This window comes from Pyrus communis, chromosome 4 (genome assembly GCF_041283825.1).
Source record: "Pyrus communis isolate YQ-2024b chromosome 4, ASM4128382v1, whole genome shotgun sequence".
NCBI classification, from domain to species: Eukaryota; Viridiplantae; Streptophyta; class Magnoliopsida; order Rosales; family Rosaceae; genus Pyrus; species Pyrus communis.
Window position 1 is genome coordinate 4,523,699 of NC_142568.1, and position 24,202 is coordinate 4,547,900.

Below are 24,202 nucleotides of genomic sequence, written 5' to 3' on the forward strand. Positions count from 1 at the left end.
TTCCACTGAATCCATCTAATCAACTAATTCGGATCTTTGAAATTTGATTAAACGGCTAAAATTATTATAACTTTTAAAGGGACCCTCTGTTTGTAACTGTTGAATCAAAATTTAAAGGCCCGAATGTGTTGGTTTTGTAGATTAGGTGGAAGAGATCTAAAGAGGATTAGGGTTTAGAGGATCTCTTTAGGGTTTAGGATTGAAGGAGAATTCCACATGAGGATATAATATTAAAATAATAAATAGATAGACAAGAGGGATGAATCTTGTATTAATCCAGCAGCATCATAGTCTGATTGAAGCACAGAAGAATAAACCTGGTATGGCTCTGACACCTACAGCCACAGGCTTTGCTGATCTCGCCGCCCCAAACCCCTTCCTCCATCGTACCACTGCCTCCTCACCACCCATAAACCTTCTCAAACTCCTCCACCTCACCAGAAAGCCCAACCCCACCACTGCCACTCATTCATCACTCTCTCTGGGCCTTGGACTCGTGGAAATCCAAGCAGGCCCATCAGCTGCCCGTTTACCTGGACACAGACGAGCTTCGGGATGTTCTAACGACTTTGGAGACGTTCCCGCCAATCGTGTTCGCCAAAGAGGCGAGGCGGCTAGAGACGTGGCTGGGAAATGCCGTAATGGGAGAGGCGTTTCTGCTGCAAGGCGGAGACTACGCCGAGAGCTTCAAGGAGTTCAATGCCAATAACATCAGAGACACCTTCGGGGTCTTCTTGCAGATGGCCATTACTCTCATTTATGGTGCCCAAATGCCCGTCATCAAGGTCCGCCTTTCTTAGCCTTTCTTATTCTTTCTCTCCAATTAATTATTGTTTGGGTTTTCCTTTTAATTATCTGAGCATTTAATTTTCCCCCTTTTGAAATTTGCTCTCTTTTATGTTTTGATTTTTGACGAAGCAATATTCTATTCTAAACTACGTTGGTGCAAGGAATGGGAATTGAGTTTATGTTACCATTGGATTAGTTTATGTTTTAGTTTAAGTTTTCTCAGCAAGTGTGAGTAAAATGACCCAAAAAAAAGAAAGATGTAGTTTTGACTTTTGGTCACTTTATTAATTGGGTTTTCGTTTCATGACACGAATTGTTAAGTTGCTGAGTGAATCCTTCTCCCTAACGCTACTTTTGGGCTTGATGTGTGCACAGTGATATTAATGGAATTCCTTTAAACTGAACGAACTTAAACTCTGAGGATTTCAATTTGCGGCTACCCTTGTCATTAGAAATTGGTACTGTAATTCCCAGGATGTCACTCCCTTGTGCAAACCTGCCTTCCCATTTTCATGCTTCTAATAATATCAAAAGCCAGTTTTTAGATCGTCTTATTTGTTTTTTTTTTTTTTTTTTACCAGGAAACTCCCCATTGAATGGGATAAATGTTCCATAAATACTACTGTAACATTGTTTTGACATTTCCTCTAACGAGCAATTGCCACTGGTGGATACGCTGCCATGCAAAGAGTCTCAGATTGGAATCTGGACTTCTTAGAACATAGTGAGCAAGGAAACAGGTGTGTATCTGCAACAAATCACATCTTGACTTCCATTCCATGTGATACTTCCAACCATAACTATTGGCTTTCTACAAATTAGCCTGCACTTCTAGGCATCTTGTATTTCCATCCAACGCAGAAAGCTACATACACGTTAAGCATGCAATTGTCCTTTTCTTAAGCAGTTAGCATTACCATATGAGTGGTCTCAAATATTATCAATTTTCCTCCTCATGTTCTGGAGCGTGCGACAAGTTGCCAAGATGTGGTTCTTGTAATTAAATTACAGCTCTCTTGTGTAGTTTGAAAATTAAATTCTTTATCTTCTGGAAGTGATTGATGGAGTCAAGCACCTAGAAATTTGCTACAATGTTTTACATGACCAGATGCAAATCTTTTTTATTCTCATGCTCTACTAGAAATTTTTGGTGTGATATAATACTTCAGTATCCACATTGACAAGGTTTATTTCTGGTTGCAACAAATTATTCCCGGATGAGGATAAGTACATGGAACTTGCACAGAGAGTAGATGAAGCTATTGGTTTTCTTGATGCTGCTGGGGCTACTAGTGACAATCCAATAATGAACACAGTGGAGTTTTGGGTATCTTATGAATGCCTTCATTTACTATACGAGCAGGCCTTGACTCGAGAGGATTCGACAATAGGACACTACTATGACTGTTCCGCACGCATGCTTTGGGTAGGCGAGAGGACTCGACAATTGGATGGAGCACATGTTGAATTCCTTCGAGGTGTATCCAACCCTCTTGGCATTAAGGTAATTTGGCTGTTACTTTAGAATTCAAAGAAACAATAAAATGCGAGTTTTATTTGTAGTTAGTATGGTTTTGTAAGATGAAAACAAAGGTTGCAAAATAGTTTGTCTCCATTAATAATTAGGTAATGATGTTTGAACTCGTGCAGGTGAGTGATAAAATGGACCCAACAGAGCTTGTCAAATTGTGTGAAGTTTTGAACCCTCATAACAAACCTGGTAGACTGACAATAATTACCAGGATGGGGGCGGAAAATATGAGGAAAAAACTCCCCCATTTGATTAGAGCTATGCGCCAGGCAGGGCTTATCGTTACGTGGGTCAGTGATCCCATGCACTGCAACACCATAAAGGCTCCATGTGGGCTTAATACATGACCATTTGATGCAATCAGGGTAAGTACTCAACTAGTGGATAAAACTCTGTTCATCCTACACATTTTATTACAATGCAAGTTGCTAGTCCGTTTTACTGATTACTTGGTGGCGGTTTGCTTTGGCTCAGGCTGAATTGAGAGCTTTCTTTGCATCTGGAGATGACTGGGCAGAATGTGACAGAGTGCATCGGAGGGTCAAAGGTTGTGACCGATAGTGACTTGACCTCTCGCTACCACACACATTGTGACCCCAAGCTGAATGCATCCCAGTCTCTTGAACTGGCCTTCTTGATAGCAGATTGGTTGAGGAAAGACAGGTTAAAATCTAACAAAGATTTTCAGGTCAATGGTAGTTCTAAAGTCTGAGAAATATATTTGTCACTTCTTGGAGATAGTTTTGTGTCACTTCTAAGGTCTCAGAAATATTTTTGTGGGATTTTGGAATTTTTTGCACTTTTATCATGGGAGGGGAATTTTCTTCTTTTCCTCATGTGTTGTGTTATTACGTTAAGCTTGACAAATAAATCACTAGTTGCAGTTACCCCACCTATTTTTGGTGTGGTTTGTAACAAAAAGAACACAATTTGAAATTAAGAATGGACATGAATGCCGAATATGGGGTTCCATCTCCATCCTAGCTTGTATTGAAAAACACATGGCTTGTACTTGTACCCTGTGGCCTTGAGTGGTTGTACCAAAGACGACGACTATGTTGTACTCCTTTAGAGTGGCGTAATATGAAGTTAATATGCCAAAAAACTCGTAACCAAATTCCCATTATATTTGTATTAAGACCATCTCCAATGGTCGAGCTAAAAGCCAAATATTTTAGCCCGGAAAATTTAGCTTTTAGCCTAGAAACAACTTTTCTACTCCAACCGTTTTGGCCTAAAATTTTAGCCCGGGATTATTAAAGAATGAACTTAGGCTATTTTTTTTTCTTAAATTAAATTTTAAAAAAAAATAAATAAATACGTAGATTGTCGTAAATTAATTTTATAAACATTTGAATCTAAAAAAATTTAAATTCCGATAAATATTGAAAAATCACTAAAATTTTACATCAAAGTGGGGAATCATAAGACATAAATTATTGGATAATTAATAAGACATAAATTATAATTCACAAACCACAATTAATAAACTTAATTAATAAAGCACATAATTAATAAACTTAATTAATAAAGCACATAATTCATACACTACATAAACTTAACAATCATATCCACCATCTTCACTTGGTGATGGACTTCGTTGAAATGTTGGGATATAGGGTTCAGAAGATTCATCATCTTGAAACATACTCCTTGAGGCAGACTTTCGCATAATTTCCTTTTGCTTACCACGTAAGAACTTCTTTCTCTCTGGAGTGTATTTGCTGAGGTCCTTCATCATGAATTCAATTTCAAACCTATTTTCCTCCCTATCCGAGATTTCCTTCATTTGCAAACACATTCGGGCCGTTTCTTCTTGGCGAGCGCTATGAGTTTCATTCAATTTTGCCATTCCGGTATCAAAGTGTCCACTCATCAGATCTTGGGACTTCCCTTTTCTCTTTGCTTCATTTTGCTTATCTCTTCCTGGGGGCCTTGCAAAAGAAGGAGATGGGGTCATTTCATCGACACCTTCATCAACACCTTCATCTCTGGCATTTGTCTGTGCAGCTTCACGTTGAAATAATCTTCCTCATTGTTGGTCTGCATCGGTTCCCCACCTCGGACAATCCTTGAGGATGTTCCAAGCATGTTGCAACTTAAAAACTTGATTTTTTGGTGTTACTCTTGTCTTGTAAATTTCCATTGCTTTGTCACCCTATGCAAAAAATACATAAAAATAATTAGTTGCAACATAATATTATGTACATGACAAATAAAATATCAAGAACAAAACTCACAATTTCTATGGCGCTCCTCCCACTAGCCATGTCAACCACGGCTCTCTCCAAGTTTCCCTTCCATAAAGTGCATGCTTTGTTGATAGTCTTCCACCGATCATAAACACCACCACCATCCCGCCTGCTACCATTGCAGTTTTCTTGAAACTTTGCAATGATTTTATCCCACAAAACCTTCTTATTTTGATTAGTGCCAACTGCACCATATTCGCTAACAGAAACCCATGCCAAGCATAGAGCAACATATTCCTCACAAGTCCAATTACGACCTCTAATATGCTCTCTTGCCATGTTGAACAATTTGGAAATGGAAAGAAATGGTAGAAAGATAAATTGGAAGAATTGTAAGAGAAATTTGAGTTTTGTGTGGATGTTTGAACAAATACATAGGTATTTATATAGTTTTTGGGTGAATTTTGAGTTAAATAATTTTTTTTAATTATTTTACCCGTTAGATTTAAATTTGGGCCGTTAGATCTTTTTTTTACCGTTAGATTTGATTATATTTGATCTCAGCCGTTGGATTCAATGTATTTTAAAATAACATATTTAAAAAATCAAATTTGAATCTGGACCATTGGATCAACCAACAGTTCTTGAAACGCAACCGTTGGATTGCAAAAATAGCTGTTGGAGTTCATCTGGGTGGCCGACAACCCGCTGACAGCGGGGCCCACCTTGTCGGACACGGATTGCAAGCGCTCCGCGTGGGGCGCGTTCGCGAATGAGCGGGCCGAGACTGGCCTTTGGGCCAACGAGTCCAGTCGCGCGGGGGGGGGGGGGTGGAAATCTGGGGGGTATTTGGCCCAACTTTAACATTTGACATTTAGCCCAATGTTTTAGCATGGGTTGGAGATGGTTTGGGAGGGAAATTTGGAGGGAAATTTGGCATTTAGCCCATTGTTGGAGATGGTCTAAAGGAAGCAAAAGTATGCAAATAACGACTAAATTAGTTGATCGCATCAGTTAACTTTGCACTTTGGTTTGATAAGTCAGTTCAGTCAGTTCTCTTATCCATGAATCCCATGCACTAGGCTCATCTCAAATCTCATGGAGGGAAAATTACATTGTTGACAAAAGGAGGCAAAATACTACAATACAAGAACATTCTAACCGAAAAAAAAAACAAAAAAAAAAAAAGGGAAATCACTACAAGAGCACAAACAGAATTTGTCATTTCCAAACATGTGCAGATAACTGTCAACATCGGATCCGTGGCGCAATGGTAGCGCGTCTGACTCCAGATCAGAAGGTTGCGTGTTCGATTCACGTCGGGTTCAAACCGCGCTCTTTTTAACTTTTTCAGTCTATTTTTTGAGGCCCATCTTAAGGCCCAATTCAATTCAAGTGAGAGAAAGAGTCAGCAAAAAGGTTGTAAAACGTCAACGAGAGAGAGAGAGGAGAGAGAGAGAGAGGCTGAGGCACCACCGCCTGTCCCCCAACTTTTGGAAGTTGACAGTAGTGGGCTGCCTCACCCTGGAGGCGCAGTGGCTCCCTACCCTCTCCAGTTGTAACTTGTACGTAGTAGCCTCGACGGACTACATGCGTACTGCTTCCACCTGCGCACATTAGCATTACCCACTCGCACCGAACTAATTAATACTACAATGCCCTCCACAACCACCACCTCTTCCACCATTCCTTTCACCTCCCCCACTCTCCTCTTCCTCTTCCTCCTTATCCTGCGCCCCAACCCGGACCCAAACCCAAACCCACCATGTCCTCACTCGCCGAACCCAAATCCCGCAAGTTCCCAACGCCCTGCTGGACCCACGACGAATCCCACGCCCTTATCGCCCTCTACAAGGACCGATGGTTAGCTCTCGGCCGATCCAATCTCAAATCCGCCGACTGGGACTCCGTTGCGTCCTCTGTCAATGACCGATGTCCGCTCGTCTCCCCGCCGAAGACCGCCATACAGTGCCGTCACAAGATGGAGAAGCTCCGGAGGCGCTTTCGTACTGAGAAAGAACGCGTTTCCATACACCCGGGTCCGGCTCCCTTTTTCTCTGCCTGGGATCTGTTTCAGCCCATGATCGACTTGGAATGCGACTCTCCTTTGGTTTTCGGGTCCAACCCAGATCCGGAAATCCGCATTGGTGTCCAATATGGAGGGGGGTTTCGGGTCAGAAATTATGAAAGTTACAGGTACTTAGCTGATTCTGATCAAAATTTGAGTGACCCAGATGAGACAACACCAAAATGTGCCGGATTCGGAGGTGGGTTTGGGGTCAAAGATCCTGTTCGAGGTCCGAATTCAGGAGTTTCAGCTGGTTATGATCGATATGGTAGTCGAGGAAGTGATGGTGGTAGCGGGTTTCCTGTAAAATCATTGGGGGATAGGAATTTGGGGCCTTCAGATTTTAGGATCAAGGGTTTTGGTAAAAGTAACGAGAAGTTTAATCCCAAGCTTATCTCGAAGTGCAGTGGCAGCAATGGAGTTGGTTCAAGGTGTGGATTTAATCAGAAATTTGGAGGCGGTTTGCATTCTAATGGTATTGGTTTAAAAGATTTGGGTGGGAGTTCATCCGGGAAAGGGGCGGATGATCCGATTGAAGCGATGGCGTCTTCCATAGAGTTTCTGGGAGAAGTGTTTGTGAAGATGGAGAAGAGGAAGATGGAGATGGCGGGGGAGATGGCGAAGATGAGAATGAAGATGGAGATGAAGCAAAATCAGCTGATAATGGAGTCACAGAAGCAGATGGTGGATGCTTGTGTGAAGGCATTGTGGGAAACCAAGAAGAAGAAGAAGAAGATGAAGGACGAATCGTAGAAAGGAGATTGGAGAGCTGAGCGGAGACTTGTTTCTGTAAGTTTGCTTTTAAGATTAATGGATGATTTAGGATATATGTTTTGTATTGTGTAGGCAAATTAGAAGTACGAAATATATAATGTAGGAGGATTATGTGCCTTGAAGAAGAAAGGGATTGCGTTTTGTAGGATGATGAGAAACTATGGAAGATTTCTTTTGACTTATACGTTGATTCACTAATTCAAAGTTGGGAACTTGTGAGTTGGTAGATTTGTGGAGTTATGTGACCTATCAGCCAATTTGAGCGGCATCTCTGGCAAAGGGCTTTTATTTAATCTTCCAACGGTGAAAAGATTTCGTGTTTCGATCGGATACTGGGAGTCGAAGCACACCTGAGATTGAGAGAGATTTGTTTCTCTTGTATTATATCATATATGCTTGCTTTGCTTGCAAGCTAGTCAATACCATTTGGGTTGTTTCCGCAATGCGTTTCCGTTCGTTTCATATATTAGAGAATATTATGGTAACGATCTCTCCGGCTTTTTAGCCAAAATGGTCCATAAGAGGCCTAACTCTTCATTTTGGTCTCTGATATTTTATATTTGAAATTAATAGAAGTGGTCCCTGAATTTGATTTCCATCAATCATTTTAATAATTTCATAAAATTTTATTAAATAAGAACCAAAATGACAAAAATAACCTCAATTTAATAAACAATTGGCCAAAGGGGTATCCACACATCTTTTTTAATTTCTGTCTGATATTCTTCAATCCATCTGATCCAACAACCGAAATCCAAAGCTTAACCTATATCATGTCCAAATTCAAAGCTAACCATGCCTCTCAATTTTCGGTTAAATCTATTAGAATTGAAATTTTCCAAAAGGCTGGTTTTCAACTTTTGGAGTCCAATCTGATCAGCCCCAACGAACTTGGCCCGACCTGATTTGAAACCCAAAATTTTCGAATGGCTGGACAATGACCACGTCTTAGAGCTACTCTACCCTTCCGCGGTAATTACTGCTTGGGCTATTGACCTAAGGCAATTAGAGCACTTCTAGCATTGGCTTTTGCTCGGGGGATAGGCCAGCAAACAGGGCCCGAGAGCCCGGCCTATTGACTCCAGCGTGTGGGAGCCCGAGGGAGAGGGTAGGCCCGAGCACCAATCCTGTCACGAATTGCCAGCCTGTGAGCCCGAAGGCTATCTGACGCAAGGCTGACGTCAGCTAAGCGTCAGCCCCTTTTTTTATTTTTTTTTGTCAGGCATGTGCACTACACCCACGTGTGGGGGCGCGTCACCCGACATGTTTTCAGCGAATGGGGCCCGCGGTGCAGTTTCAAATTGTTACCGTTGGAAAGCCACGTGGCTTCCCATGGTCCGTTGGATCTCAACGGCAAGAAAATGTGGACCATCAAATTTGCAACGGTAAAAAAAATTAAAAAATCTTATTTAATATCAACAGTTGGATCTGAGATCAACGGTTGATACTATTTCTCCTTCATAAATAAATAAAAAAAGAAAAAATAGTTTTAAAATTCAGAAATGTTACCGTTATGCCACGTGGCATAATCTGGAGTGTTGGAATTCAATTTTTTTTTAAATCCAACGGCAGAGATTAATTAGTTGAATAAAAAAAATTTTAAAATTATAAAAAATGAATAAAAATCCAAAAAAAAATTTGAAAAATTTTAAAAAAAATTGTTTTTACTTTTCTATAAATACCTTCTCATTATCATCTACCTTACACCACAATTTCATATTTTCTCAACTACTTTCAACCACATTCCTATCTTTCTCTTAAAGTTTCAATCCAATTTTTTTCAACAAAATGACTACTAATGCAGGTACGAATTAGACGCTTCTTGAAGATGTTGCGTTGTGTACTAGCTGGCTTGAAGTTACTCATAGTTCACTTACGGGTAATGAGATGCAATTGCTAGAAATGTGGAGTCTTATTCTTAACAATTATCTTGAGAAAATGGGTGAGAAAAGAACCAAAGAATCGATGTCCAATCGTTGGAAATTACTTAGCCAATCATTTAGTATGTGGAGAGACGCATTGGCACAAGCTACTACTAATCTTCGAAGTGGGGAAAATTACGCGGATCAGGTAACAATATATTATTTATTTGTTTGTACTATACCCAAATTTACTTTATAATTATTTGTTTGTATTATTTATTTGTTACCTACTTTCATTATAATTATTTGTTTTTATTATTTATTTGTTACCTACTTTCATTATAATTATTTCTTATCCCGCATTGTGTAGCAACTTCAAGCACAAGCTTGGTATGGTGCCAAAACCAAAAGCAAAAACAAATCATTCAACCGGTGGGAATGTTGGAATATTGTCAAAGATTGTCCTAAATTCAAAGTTGTGCTTGTCGGTCCAAAAGTTTTCATGAACAACATCCCTCTACACTCTACACCCAATCATGCCTCGCATGTTCATGAAGATGAAGTAGAAGAAGTGCCCGAAACGCCCCCCCTGAACAAGCGTCGGGATCGACCCGTTATCCAATTAGGCCTCAAGGTAAGAAGGCTTCAAAGAGAAAAGGGAGTGCTTCCAAGAATGATTATGCAAAGTATATGGAAGAACTTGCTCGCCAAGGTGAATTGACTTTGGTGCGAGAAATGAAGAAATTTGAGGCTGATAGGGCTAGAGATAAGGCAAAAGCTGCAGTTGTTGAGAAAGCATTTCAAGCTAATGAGAGAGAGAAAGAGAGCTACTTAGGCAAGAAAGGGAACAGGTTAGAGAAGAAAGAATGGCTCAACGAGATCGTGACATTAAGAACACACCTTTAGAAGGGAAGTCTCCAAATTCTAAATATTTTTAGAAGTCGGAGAAAGCGGAAGTGGTGCAAAGGAGGCGTGCAAGAGAAGCGAGAGCAAGAGAAGATCATCCTAGCACCACAAATTAGTTAAGTGATGATGAATAGAGTACTTTTTGTAATCGGAGCCCATAATTTTCCAATCACTTTGGGTTGTAATTTCTTATTTATTGAATAGAGTACTTTATGTTGTTTCCAATTTATTGATTTTAGTACTTTATTTAAATTAAGAGTCTATTTATTTAATTTGGTAATTTATTTATAATAAGAGAATCTTTATTCGAAAGACATTTAAACACACCAATAATTATCTTTTCGGAAATCCATCACCAATAATTGTTTTTTCGGATTTTATGACATGTAGCGCAACGACAATGATTAAAAATCTTATCCGAAATTACAAATAAAATTATTTTGTATTATTTTATAACCTTTCAGATAATGACACGTGGCGCAACGAGAACGATTAAAAATCTTATCCGAAATTACAAATAAAATTATTTTGTATTATTTTATAAATAAAAAAAATACTAATATTTTCTTGCCTATTGCCAAGGCTATTGAAGTGCAACGGTGAAGATGCAAAAGACGATTACTGTTCATTAAAGGCAGTTACTGTTCACTGGATGGATAACATAGTGTATTGCCTGGGGGGGGGGGAGGAGGGTTCCCACACTGGAAATGCTCTTAGTGTCTTGGTGAATAGATTGTGTCATGTGGCACAATCTATTCAGTGACCAGATTTTGCCATGTGAAAAAGACGAATTTTTTTTTTTAAAATTTATAAAGCCAAAAAATGAATTTATGGTCGATCGTTCACATGACCGTAACAATCCGAAATCTCTCACGTTTTAAAGAATATGCAGCATGGGTCTGCCTCCTTGATTTTGTTGGATGACTCGCGTGTGCGCAAGCACAAAAAAATTATAACGTGAGTGACGTCAAACTGCCTTAGGCATTGGGTTGGGCGATTTTGGCTTGAGTGAGTAGTCGTGCCTCTTGCTTTTCACTATAGTCCGACTTGTTTGGACTGGCTGGAGCAACTTTTATTGAGGTAGAGGGATTGAATCACCAATTGCAAGAGGGATTGGGAGGGTGGAGTTGCTCTTTAACTTTCACTTGATAACCAAATAGAGATTAAGGATAGAAGAAGGATGGGTACATATAATGGTTTACAAAATGGAACGAAAAGCCAAAGCTTGAAACAAGTTTAACTTAACCACCACGGGGTGGCCCAATGGTGATGACGTATTCCCGGTCCGTATTTCACACGGTATGTCTTGAGTTTGATTCATGGAGTTGCTGAATCGCACGATGGTGGCTAGGAGGAGGCTGAAATGCCTCTGTGAGTTTTTTCAGGCCCCAAAAGGATGGATTGCCATGGTGAATCCACCAGCTGAACAAGTTTAAATTGTTTTCACCTTCAAATTGTTGTTTAATTAATACATTCTTATAGTTTGCCTTCCAATTTCTGCTTTCCCTTTTCTCTCCTTATATTTTTCCTTTATTTTTAGTGGGGAAATTTTATTTGAACTCGATCATGTAACCTCTTTCTACACCCAACTTAAATTTTAATTGTGAATTTTATTTTTTTACTCTATTCCATAATTATCACCAAGTACAAGATGAAATTAACAATAAAATCAAAATGTATCAATAAACGCACATCCCAATAATCAAACTCTATTTTCACGCAATGTTTATCCTACTTTCATCATGCAATTAATCAACATTTATCTGAGCCATTTATTCGTAAGAAATCATCATTATGTGTTGTTTGCACTAAAAATAGCAATAACATCTTTTAGAAAAATCCGAATCATGAACCGTAAAACTCTTCATAAACTAGACATCCAAAACTTTCCAAGCATATAAGGCTCAATATCTATTTCATCTTGAGGAAGTATAGCTTAATCTTCAAACTTGACAAAAGAAGAATTCCAATAGAAGTCAAACGCCTTGGATAAATAGCAAACAGAGGAGCCATGACCTTGAATGTCATGGTGATGAAAGGAGATGTCAAGTATCCTCTTTGTCTGGTGATGAGACCCCATTGTCAATTTGTAGAAGCATTGATCATATGTTGTGAATAATATTGCATGAGTTCTTATTCTTCAAATTGATGCACCAATATCTACTTTTGGTAATGCAAACTATTTAAGGGGAAGGTAATAAAATACAAGTTAGATATCGATATATGAAAACAACGTAGTCAACGGGACAAAGATTTAATCTATGCTCAAAATCTGGTTCACAGGATCTCAAAGTGGTACATGAGGAGGAAGATAAAATAAAATCTTTTGGAGAAACAAGCTTACACTATGTTATAATACATATTGGCAGTAAGTGATCAATCTGCAACGGCACAAATTAAACTTTTACGATATCTGCCATTAAGCTTTACTACGAGTCTAATGCTAAAATTAAAATCAAGTTACAGTTGTTAAGCATCGATACTAGCGGGATCACCAAGCTTGAAGAGGTCCAGAAAAATGTAGATAGAAAGTGTCTCAAGGTATGATATTATGGTAGACTAGTTCTGTTTGATATAGTTCATATTTTTGTTTGATCATGAGCTTATGTTTTATTCTTTCTTCTGATCAATCAGCTTGCAATAGCAAACCCCCGAAGTAAGGTGATCAAGAAGCTCGCGAAGTCCAAGTTCACCGAGAAAATTGGTAAGGAATGGGTGTAAAGGTAAATATATATTTTGAATTGAGTTTATGAGGGTGGTTTAGGTAGCAAATATGGATTTAAAGAAATATTAAATCTTTAATTAAAAATAATGTAGGTGTCAACAGTAAGTTGGGTGTAGAAAGAGGTTATAAGAGTTCAAATAAATTTTTTCTTTTTTTCATGCGGCTTTCCATTTTTTACATCTCAATCCAATAATACAATGTCATGTGTTGAAAAAACTTGCACACATTCTTGTTTTATTATAACCTTGACGCAACGGTGACAATAATAAATCCGTTCCGAATAAGAGTACCTCTACCATCCATGTAGGACAGACAAAGCATAAAAGTGCCTTCGTTATTGGAAAAATTTTAGCAAACGTTTAAAACATGAAAAGTTGACTTTTCAATGGACCATGAGGTTTAGGGTTTGGTGTGTCCATTTACTTGCTGAATGAACTCAATCATCTTTTTTCACTCCCATTAAGAGTTTATGTGATGATAGTAACAGATGAAGCAAAAATGGAAAGCCGCACGAAAAAAAAAAAAAAATTTCTTGGCTAGGGGCTTCCCTTGTATGTCAAGTCCGCTCAAGACACACACAAGGCGATCACTACCTTCATTCGAGTCCTCCAAAATAGGCGGGTGTGGGATCCAAATGCAGGTTGCCTTCCTTGTATATGTCTTGGACGGGCGAATGACGTTCCATTCTGCTTCATTGAAATTCCCTTTTACTTGATTGGAAATCCTAAACCCAAACTCATACACCACAAAAACTGCTATAGGAAGCAAAAGAGAAAAAAAAAATAAAATAAAAAAAAAAATATATATATATATATATATTAATGATTAGTCAAAGTACTTGCATATTGTCTAGCTTAGTTTGCTGCACAGCTGAGCTTGGATTCACTTTATCCTCACTGCTCCCCATCTTCTCTGCCTGATAAGTTGAGTGAACACCATAGAACAGATAGAACAATGTTATGAAACATGCCCATAAAGCAAACCGTTCGAACGAGAACTTCTTCAGCGTGGTCATGAGGAACACATTAAGGAAAATGGCCAGTGCAGCAGGCCATGGCATGAATGGCATTGACCACCCTATATGATGGCGAACACAAGGAACTGCGTAGTTGAAGAAGGAAATGATGATGATCGTAGACAACCCGAAAAGTGGTAGTCCCCACCGTTGTCGCTTAAACTTCAATGACATGGAAAAGCCAATAGCACTAGACGAGAGGAGGAAGAGGAACAAGAGAGTTTGAAATGGAGAGTTTTTGTTGATGATCACGTATCGCCGGTAAATGAGAGCATTGGCCACAAGGTAGAACACCAAGAGCGTGCCGATGGAGATCATTTCAATCACTATTTCGAGGTCGGTAAAGAGCGCAATTGATGCTGTACAAAGTCCTGAATCATATATATATAGGAGAGAAAAGGATCCATCAGTTTGTTTAGTTTTCTGCTCTCTTTTTTTCTTTGAACTGTTTATAATTTTGTATTATTAAAGGGTGCATTTTCAACACTTCAAAAATCAAATCAAGATCATTACTTGTGAGTGTTTAAGACGTCAATTTTGATCATAAAATTTAACTCAGACAATCGTCTAATCTTCATCGGAGGAATTTTTGTATGTGCCAATTATACATAATTTTAACCTCTCCTTTCTCCTCTATCACATGAAGAAAAGGAAAAAAATTTGAGTACTGGTCCTTAAACTCAAAATCCATGAGTATTGATCTTTAAACTTGTCACAATGGGTAGCAATGATCATTTTTGGGTAAACCCATTCGAACTTTTGTCCCTTATTTTTCCCCTTAAACCATTTATTTTGAACATGAGTTCTAACCGCGTTACCCAGAAGAACCACTTTTCAACTTTATGACACGTTTCAAAAACTAATACTCACGAATTTGTAATTCAGAGACTAAAGCTTCTGTTGATCCAAAATTTGAGAAACAATGTGCTCCAATTTTCTCAAGAAAAATCTGACATTTCCTTATTGTACGGGAAGAAGATTATAGAGACGTAAAGCAATTATAAGTCATATATACGTGTGCGCACGCGCGCGCATGCAAAGATTTAGGAAATTACCCAAGAAAAGGGTGGCATTCAATGGAGTGCCTGTTGAAGGATGGACCTTGGCTAACCATGAGGGCACCAGCCGGGCCCTTCCAATGACACAAAGGTACCTTGCTTGGCCTAACATTGCTACTAAAAGTGAAGCAACAATCCCCAAGCTTGCACCTGCCCCTACCACATTGCTTGCCCATTCCCAACCAATCTCTTTGAATGCATTTGAAAATGCCACATCCTCTGTTATCTGTCAATCCATGCATTTCAACGATGAACTCCAAATCTTCATTAGAAATGCAGCAAAAATACTACTCTAAGCTAGACTAAAAAGGGGGAGAATTTAGAACTTAGACGCAGTGTGTTGAAGATAAAAGCACTATCCACCAGAGCAAATCCACCACTTGCGTATAGTACTCTTTTTAAACAAAACGTGTTACTTACCTTGTTGTAAGGAACCATCAAACACAAGGACAAGGCCATGAGGCAATAGAGCACAGAGGTGATGACAACGGAACCAATGATTCCAACTGGCAAGCTCGTCAAAGGGTTTTGGATCTCTTCCGCCATGGTTGAAGCCGAGTCATAGCCGATATAGCTGAAGTAAACCCTAGCTGCCCCATCAAGAACACCTCTAACACCATACGGCGCAATTCCTTTAGGCTTCACCAAGTTTTTGGAAGTCCCATTGCAGAAGCCAGCAATTATAATAAATCCAAAGAAAACTACATGGAAGACTGTCATAATTAGGTTCAAGAGAGAGCTTTCCTTTGTGCTGCAGTGTTAATCCAAAAAGAAATTGATATAAATCACCCATCATTTTCAAGATTCACTCAAACAAATTAAAGATACCATCACTTGTGAACCCAATAACACTTGGGAAATTATTATCAATGTGCAATGATGATAATATACTAGAAAATATATTTGGTAAGTGATAAATTTTTGGACTTTTTTTAGTGTAAAATACACTAAAAAGTTCTAGCCAGTTGCAAAATGATGGGCACATAGATTCTGAAAATATTACAGTAAAGTAAGAATATAATGAGGTAGAATAATATATTTCAGAAGGAAGGAAAAAAATTTAGGGTGCTTTAGACTTCAGCCCTTACAATTCATGATTCCTAGATAAAAACCCATTTACATATAAACGTCCAATAAAAGTCCAAATTTAAATCTGTAGCCATATCAGAACACTATTGACCTACTAATACAATTTATTTACACCCATGCCATTTTCCCAAATCCCTAAATTTATTCCAAATTAAAAGTTGTAGAAAAAGTGAAATAAAATATATAAATTGTTATATTGCATTAATTGTATCCATATCACACCAAAAATTTACCTTTTTGTGATATATATATTTTTCATTAATTGGGAAGTAAGTTAATTTGTTCCAATTATTAAAAAAAAAAATTATACTAAATCCGTATTATATATTTTGAATCAAATAACACTTCTCTAACTTGTAGGTAAATTATTTTTCATGTATTGTTACATATATTAGGCACGTTTTAATGTTGTATAAACATAGCTATGACATAAATATTTTTCAATATAATACATCAAATTATATTTCTTCTTGTTATGGGTAAATTATTCTCCATGTATTAGTGAAAAAAAGATATTATATTACACACGGGGTATAGTTTTTTGTAGGTAAATTATTGGAAATAATTTGTGGGTAGGTAAATTAATTTGTTCCAATTATATAAAAATATATATATACTACACCTAGATTATATATATATATATATATATATATATCTGCTTTTTTTTTTCTTTTTTTTTTTTGAGAAAACCTAGATTATATATTTTGAATTAAATAACATTTTTGTATACATGGTAGGTAAATTATTTTCCATGAATTATTACATATATTAGCCTACTAGGGACTTTTTTTTTGGTAAAAATATATAAAGTAATATGTAAATGATTGTTTGTAGGTAAAAGATAAAATCAAAAGCATGATCCAATTCCTAATTTTATGCAATGTTTGTTGTTGGTATACAATATTTTGCATCATTGGAAATGAACATTTCAAATAGTAGGTAGGTAAATTAATATGGTTTGATTATATAAATACACACACACACACACATATATATATATATACACATTTTGAATCAAATAACATTTTTGTACATGGTAGGTAAATTACTTTTTTTTATTTTATGTATTATTACATATATTAGGGTTTTTTTTTTTTGGTAAAATATATATATATAAACTCATAATGCCAGATACATAGAATTAAGCCAACAATTCTCATATTTGATATTAATATGCAATGAATTTTTTTTAACATTAATGTCTTATTTTTCTTTTTGAAAAATCATTAACTCTCTTCTTACAATTTGCATAGAATTAATTGTGCACATCAAATATGCAATAAGGGTATTTTAGGCATTTAAAAATGTAAAATGTGTAAAGTAATATGTAATTAATGAATTCACTTAGGTGGATCCTAGTCACTGGGTTCTTTTTGAGTACAAAAATTATGTCAAGTTTTATATGGAAAAATTTAAATTTGAAGGATTAAAGTCATATTTTCAGAAAAAAAATTATAGGAAGAGATGTAACCTATGGCAAAGGCAGAGAGTGAGAAGAAGAATAAGAGCAACAGCCGGGAAGTCCAACATATCATATCCCTTTACCAAACCATTCACTTCTACCCTCCATGTCCTTGGATTTTCTCCAAATGCAGAGGATAAATACTCAGTAAAGCTTCTGGCAACAGCCGCGTTCGACAATACGTACTCCATGAGTATATTAGCCCCGGCAAAGTAACCAACAAATTCTCCTTCATATAGAAATGAAGGTAATTAACAAAGAAGAAAACGAAGAAATATTGACTATATATATTTTAGCTAGTATCATGGACCTAGACAATTACTTAAATGTTCAAACGTATGTACGTACCGAAGGTCAATCGGATATAACTAAAGGCACCACCGGCAACTGGGATTTGGACAGAAAATTCAGCGTAACACAAGGAAGAAAGTAGGGCTGATATTCCTGCAATGATATAGGAAATGAACACGGAAGGGCCAGCAGTCTGACGGGCGACAGGGCCAGTTGTGACAAAGACTCCAACACCAAGCATTCCCCCAACGCCAAGGGCCACCAGATCATACCACTTGAGTTTCCTTTTCATGTCTGCCCCTGACCTTTGCCTCACTTGGTTCAGCTCTTCGTCTGGGGTCCACGTTGCAAGCATTCTCCTCCTAAGCCTGTGGGGTGTTTGGGACAGCGAATGAAGATACTTGAAGAAGCAAATGGCGGCGGCAGCGGTGGTGCTGTTGCTGGGTGCTGTACTTTGGCTGGTGGTGGTAGCCATGCTTTTTGTGCTACAACTTACAATTAGTTAAGTGCTTTGGCTTCCATGGGACAGCTGGGTATGAAGGGTTTAAATATGCATTTGGGAAATGGTCTATTGCTTGATTCTTTCACTAAAGGTCGAAATGTGAGAACCCAAATGAGTGTCCCAACCTTTAGTGAAAGCATGCACCAAGTTTTCCATGGACTTATTAAAATGACCGTTAAACCCTCCTCTCTCTCTCTCTCTCTCTCTCTCTCTCTCTCTAATAGGCACACACGTCCAGTACACTAGACTACAACTAGATACACACACACACACGCAAACATCTTTTGAGTGTCCCAATAAGTAGTCCCCAAAGATCTGGTTCTTTGTGTTATAGGAGAGACGACAACAATAACAAAGTTTTATCTCACTAAATGGACTCAATTGTATAAATCCTAGAATGTCATTGTGCTCAGTTTTTTGTCAAGTCTTCCGTTAGCTCCAAGTACTTACGTTTTTTCTTAAAGTCTTCAAAGTCTTCCTAAGTCTTTCTTTACCTCTTTTACCTTGATTCTCTATCTCACAATCACATGCAGAAAAAAGCGCAAGCATTTTGAAATGAGGAATCATGCAAAATGTGAAACATGAAGAGGAACTTTGACCCAATATATCTTTTGGAATTTCCTCATCACCAGAAACTTTGAGAAGATGTGACAAGCATCCATTCGAACACTTTGTTAAAGCAGCTAAAGCCTAAAGGTTTCCTTCCTCTCACAGTCTCTGTGTCAAGAATAATTGGACTTGATTCATCAACACGATATAAACTAATATGTCTTTCACTATAGCTGCCGATCGACACAGTTGTAATGATCAACACCCAATAGATACCCATGTATTTTGGTGCAAAACAAGTGTGTGTTAGTGAAGATCTGATTGGTCAATATCCCTTCTTGATTTTATTTCAAGGTTCTGATCGATATGCCCGACCATAATGATCAACTCCAGAATGATGTAGTGGAGGTATATGCTTGGTGTCAATTTAAAATTATGTTTAAGGCGCCAAACGAGTGGTAGCCTGTCATATATAGAGAAACAAGCTTTAAAAAGTTATCTCGATAGTGCTTTAAATATTAAAAAAAAAAAAAAATTAGAGAGATCACATTAATATTGTATTGCATTGGTGTATCTTCTTATATGTCAAGTAATGTGTACATACAAGTGAATTATTAAGTTTATCTAGATAGTGCTTTAAATATAGAAAAAAGCTAGGAAGAATATCACATTATTGTACTACATTGGTATATCATCTGATATGTCAAGTAATATGTACATACATATAAATGATTGAGTTTATCTCGATAATGCTTTAAATAAAAAAAATTAAAAAAAAAAAGCCAAGTAGATCATATTATTGTACTACATTGGTATATTATCTGATATGTTAAGTAATGTGTACATACATATAAATTATTGAGTGTCTCATTAATGTTAATTATATGATTTGTCACATTATGAGGTACAAAATGTGACCTCCCAACTGTTACTCTTACACGTATTGTTATCTTTAGTTCTGCATTAAGTACAATACACGACCATGGCCCTCTCCATTCATAATTTTCAATTGTTGGGGTACTGATCCATTATAACAAGTTTAAGCTTTGATGTTAAGCAGATGGCTTTGTGCAGAATCATAGCATATACCTTTCAAGCAATAAAACATGAATTTAATTTCATCCGGTAATCCATGCAGACTGAATCAACAAATGATTCAAATTATCATGCTTGAGCTTAATCGGCACCATACTGCCTATATTCTTGATCATAAGAGAAGTGATTGAATTCGATCAATTAGGGTTCGAACCAAAAAAATTGGTGATAACTGGATACGGATCAATTATAGATGAAGATTCAGAAGTAAAAGCCATGAGATCAGATAAGAGAGAAATTAGAAACAAACTGTTAGGATCGCAAGAAAGTTACAGAAGCGATAAAGAAATCTTGAAGGATCAATGCGGAAGGTAGTGGCGATGGATATCATAATAGAAATTGATTTTCCCATTTGAAGAAATGATAATTACAACTCAGTTTACATACACTTCTCTAAATTCACTCAACACATAATTAGTTAATTACGCCAACTACACTAAGATAACAGCTCTAACAATCTTGGCTTAAGTTGTTGACTTGTTGAACGTTGATAGTTGTTGACTTGTACAGCTGTTGACTTCATATTCTGTGATGATCTGGCAGATTGAGATGTAGTCTCTTTACAAACAAACTTGCAAATTAATTGAATCGATTGGTAAATGAAATTCAAGCATCTTGAGCATAGCCTATATATATGACTAACAATCATTCGTCCATTTCTCATTAGCTTTCAAAATTTGGCTTGCTGCTACACTTTAATCAATTTTTCTCAGATATATATATGTATATATGTATGTATATCTTATAGCTTTAGCTAGCTAGGGTTTACAATTCAGGGATGTATTAGGCCATTACTTTAGTAATTTCTTAGAAGGTATATTCTACGTAGTGGATTAATTTAATCCAACTCCATGCCTAGCTGTTATATACTTGGAATAAAGCAAAATGCTTCTGAATCCTGATCATCTTAAGGTTGTGAGAATTGGTTCACTTCAACCTATAGGAATCCAAGAAATTACTTTGCTAGCAGCCCAAAAAGGCTTTTATGTAACGTAGCTTTCAGTAACAGAGAGAAAGTAGATGCATGAGAATCTGTTTTAGCAGTTAAGAAAATTGTAAAACATAGATACATGCACTAGTGTTCTAGTGGTGCCCTAGATATAATCACAATGTGAAGATAATATCTTGTTGTCTCTTACAGTAACAAGTAAAAAACAGAATTCTCTTTTATGTGTATCAAATCCAATATACTAGTTAGGAGCATAGGCATTGAGGATAATGAGGAAGGGAATTAGGATCCACTTTAAATCAGAACTATAATCTTTTGAAAATCATGGGTCGAAAGCTAGAGAATATTTGGTTGGGAATAAGTGGTCCATGCTGATCCGTTTTATAGGCCAATTTGCAGTCGACGTCTACATGCATATGCCTGGATTTCGTGAGGGGAGATGGTCAAAAGCGGTGTTGGAGGTTCGTTCCAAAGTCAACCATTACCACAAAAAATTAGGGCTCTGGTATCATGCATGGTGCATATATAACCACTAGACTCAAATCTAATTGGCGCGAATACAGTGTATTTAAAACTCATAAGTCTTTTTCGTGTAGCATTGTGTTTTATATTTGATGCATTATTTGTTAATTTAAGGTTTGTTGAAGTTTCAAATGCAACTCTTACGCTTTAATATATATATATAGCAAAGCTATCATCACTTTATATTTTCTGTATAGATATTTTTATTTTAATATATATATATATATATATATATATATATATATAAACTAAAATCCTTGGCTGAGTTGGCTCATTCAGCTGCTTCTGCAACCTGCTATAGTACGTGATAGTTACTTAGAGTTAGGTTGTCTGCCCTCCTATTTTCATATTGTTCTCATACCCTCCTGTTTGTGTGGTCACGGTTAAGCCACATCAACATTTTATATTCATATTACTTTTTGTTTTATTATTTTTATAAAAAATTAATATAAAATATTGACGTGGCTTAACCGTGATCACACATCACAGGAGGGCATGGAAAAAGTATGGAAATGGGAGGACAGACAATTCACCTCCACCTAGTTACTCCTGAATTAGCCTGTCCCATGTGTGCACATGTCAGTCTTTAAAAAAGTCGGATTGACTAAATACAGTTTGCCTTTCAGTTTCAATATTCTAAAGCATTTGGAGATATACATTGTCTGGAGTACGAACTGAGATGAAAGAGAGATTAGGGAACAATTTGTGGCACTAAGATTAATTGGATATTATAATAACACACAACACATTGTAGTAGGCATATTCAGAAAATAATTAGAATTAGAATTAAGAAGAGCATTTGGACAATGGAATTTTTCTTATGCTTTTCAATGTGATTGGTAGTTAAATTGCACTCAGAATGGTGGTTGGAAGCAGTGGGATTGAGCTTTTTGCTTTTGATTATTTTCGTAAGTGGGTCACCATTCCATTGACCTCTCATTGCTCACCTCTCCTCCATATATAGAGTAGTTATAGTTTTGATGCCAAAGAAACCATCATTTATTGGGTCCTTTATACATGAAAAGTCTTTAATTTATACACATCATAAGAGACAATATATAATATATAGTAACAAAAAGGTGGAGAAAAAGAATAGTGCACAGTCGCCTGTGGAGGAACAAAATGCCTTTCTTTGAGGGAAGGAATCAACTTGGATAACCCTTAATTGCATAGTGCCTTTTGGGTACTGTTAGTATTGCTTGCAGATTTTAAGGTAAATTCTTGAATGCACAATATGTACTTGTAGTCAGTGGCGAAGCCAATAATCATCAGGGGAAGGACGAATTTAAAATTGTAAAAGGTCCCAAAAAAATATAGACAACCAAATCCTTTTAGATAGTAGATAATACTAACGTCGTTCATAATTTATCAATACAAACAAGTTACAATGTTGCTGGCGATGTTTCTTGTCATGAAAACATCGCATAAAAGGCTCATTAATTATCAATAGGAGAGCAGCACGTGAACTATTAGCTCAACATGATAAATTTACCCTTGACGTTTTGAGTAGACCAGACACAAAACCCTAATGGGAAGAGTCAACTCTTTGGGTTCAAGGACATAGCAAGGTGTCCCTTTCAGAACCAGATATCCCTACAGCTACCATTGTGCCCTACCCGGGATTAAGGAGGCAGAGATTGACTCTTTGGAGTCTTCCTTGGGTGTCTCCTGCTCTGGCGGGTCTCATACCGCGCCTACCACTAGAGATCTGCTCAAGTGGTGTGCTTAGTAAGGTCTACACCATCTTAGCAAAACACATAGGCTGCCTACGAAGAGTCCCTACTTTAAATATAGCAAAGCTAAACAAAGAGATGGTAATTGCAACTTACTACTTAGAACTCTCTCAAGTTTTCTGTTTCTCTCGCAACTTATTCTGGCTCTAGGAATGGAAGACCCTTTGGCACACCCTAACCCATTTTTTTTAATGTTCATCAATTAGCCTAACAATATTAATTGTCTTGCAAGTGTGATTTTCGTCAGTCTATCTTTAATGAAAATTTGCATCCACAATCAAAGTTGGAGCTTGGGTATGTCGAAGGGGCACCGCCCTTCAATGTTTTCCTTTTCAGAATTATTATATTAACTTTGCACAAATACTACAACAACACCCCTTAATTTATAAAGTGCCTCCTTTATTACTTTATTCTCCTTCACTCACACGTATTCCTTTTAGTCGAATAAATTTGGTTAGAATGGAGTACTAAATACTCAAAAGAAGTATGAAAAATGATAGTGAAAATAGGTTTTTTTCTTTTTTTTTTTAATAATTATCTGATTTGTCACAAAAAAAAAAAAAAAAAAAAAAAAAAAGAACTTGAATATTTTGGTGGTGATTTGTCAAATGTTTGGTTTGGAATATGTGATCCATCTTAAACCACGTAGCAAAAGCCTGATTCAATTTAGCATGCTCCTTGTCAACAGCAGGAAGGGTGGAAGCAGGGGCCAGAATAGTGTCATCCATGTAACCAAATAAATTGTGACCTATATGTGAGTTTCAAAAATTAGGCAACATTAGGACCGGAGAGAGAGGGTATAGAGGTGGAGGAAGAAGATGATTGATTGGCCATGGGGATGAGAGGCAGGAGAGGGTCACGGCAAGGGAATTTTTGGGAAAGGGAATGTACGAGGGAAAACTAGGGATAGGAAAGGGAAAAGTGGGAGGCTAGGGTTTGATCCGGAAGCGAAACCTAAATGAGTGATACCATAGAACAATAATTGTATTGATTTGATTTATATCACAATAGGACAAATATAGTCAAGCGACTTATAGTACAAGTAAACCTAAGTGCACTAAGAATTACGAAACTTAGTCCAACACAATCA

The 24,202-nt window shown here is 37.1% G+C and overlaps 2 protein-coding genes, 1 non-coding gene and 1 pseudogene across 4 annotated transcripts; 3 read left to right on the plus strand and 1 right to left on the minus strand.

Moving 5' to 3' along the window:
* Nucleotides 1–244: 244 nt before the first annotated feature.
* Nucleotides 245–3,156, plus strand: LOC137723282 (phospho-2-dehydro-3-deoxyheptonate aldolase 1, chloroplastic-like; annotated as a pseudogene). Its single transcript, XR_015961968.1, has 4 exons — nt 245–799; nt 1,948–2,293; nt 2,440–2,685; nt 2,795–3,156. The product of XR_015961968.1 is annotated as a phospho-2-dehydro-3-deoxyheptonate aldolase 1, chloroplastic-like (transcript).
* A 2,612-nt stretch (nt 3,157–5,768) lies between these two features.
* On the plus strand, nt 5,769–5,840 carry TRNAW-CCA (transfer RNA tryptophan (anticodon CCA)). Its single transcript has one exon. It is a non-coding gene; the product is annotated as a tRNA-Trp (tRNA).
* A 128-nt stretch (nt 5,841–5,968) lies between these two features.
* LOC137723284 (uncharacterized) lies at nt 5,969–7,839 on the plus strand. Its single transcript, XM_068462440.2, has 2 exons — nt 5,969–7,369; nt 7,582–7,839. Exon 1 carries the CDS (start codon nt 6,278–6,280, stop codon nt 7,331–7,333), a length of 1,056 nt encoding a protein of 351 aa, XP_068318541.2. The 5' UTR covers nt 5,969–6,277; the 3' UTR covers nt 7,334–7,369; nt 7,582–7,839.
* Nucleotides 7,840–13,676: 5,837 nt separating this feature from the next.
* On the minus strand, nt 13,677–18,360 carry LOC137722261 (cationic amino acid transporter 6, chloroplastic-like). The gene is made up of 5 exons (XM_068461229.2): nt 17,820–18,360; nt 17,481–17,700; nt 15,341–15,671; nt 14,918–15,146; nt 13,677–14,233 (listed from the first exon to the last, which is right to left on the minus strand). Exons 1-5 carry the CDS (start codon nt 18,235–18,237, stop codon nt 13,677–13,679), a joined length of 1,755 nt encoding a protein of 584 aa, XP_068317330.2. The 5' UTR covers nt 18,238–18,360.
* Between the last annotated feature and the right edge of the window lie 5,842 nt (nt 18,361–24,202).

What these genes read in the sequence shown, in the direction of transcription:
- LOC137723284 (XM_068462440.2), top strand. Translation starts at nt 6,278, where the DNA reads ATGTCCTCACTCGCCGAACCCAAATCCCGCAAGTTCCCAACGCCCTGC.
- LOC137722261 (XM_068461229.2), bottom strand. Translation starts at nt 18,237, where the DNA reads ATGGCTACCACCACCAGCCAAAGTACAGCACCCAGCAACAGCACCACC. An exon ending in TTATATCCGATTGACCTTCG is followed by an intron (nt 17,701 to 17,819) that starts GTACGTACATAC and finishes TTCTATATGAAG; the next exon opens with GAGAATTTGTTGGTTACTTT. An exon ending in TGATGGTTCCTTACAACAAG is followed by an intron (nt 15,147 to 15,340) that starts GTAAGTAACACG and finishes ATGGATTGACAG; the next exon opens with ATAACAGAGGATGTGGCATT.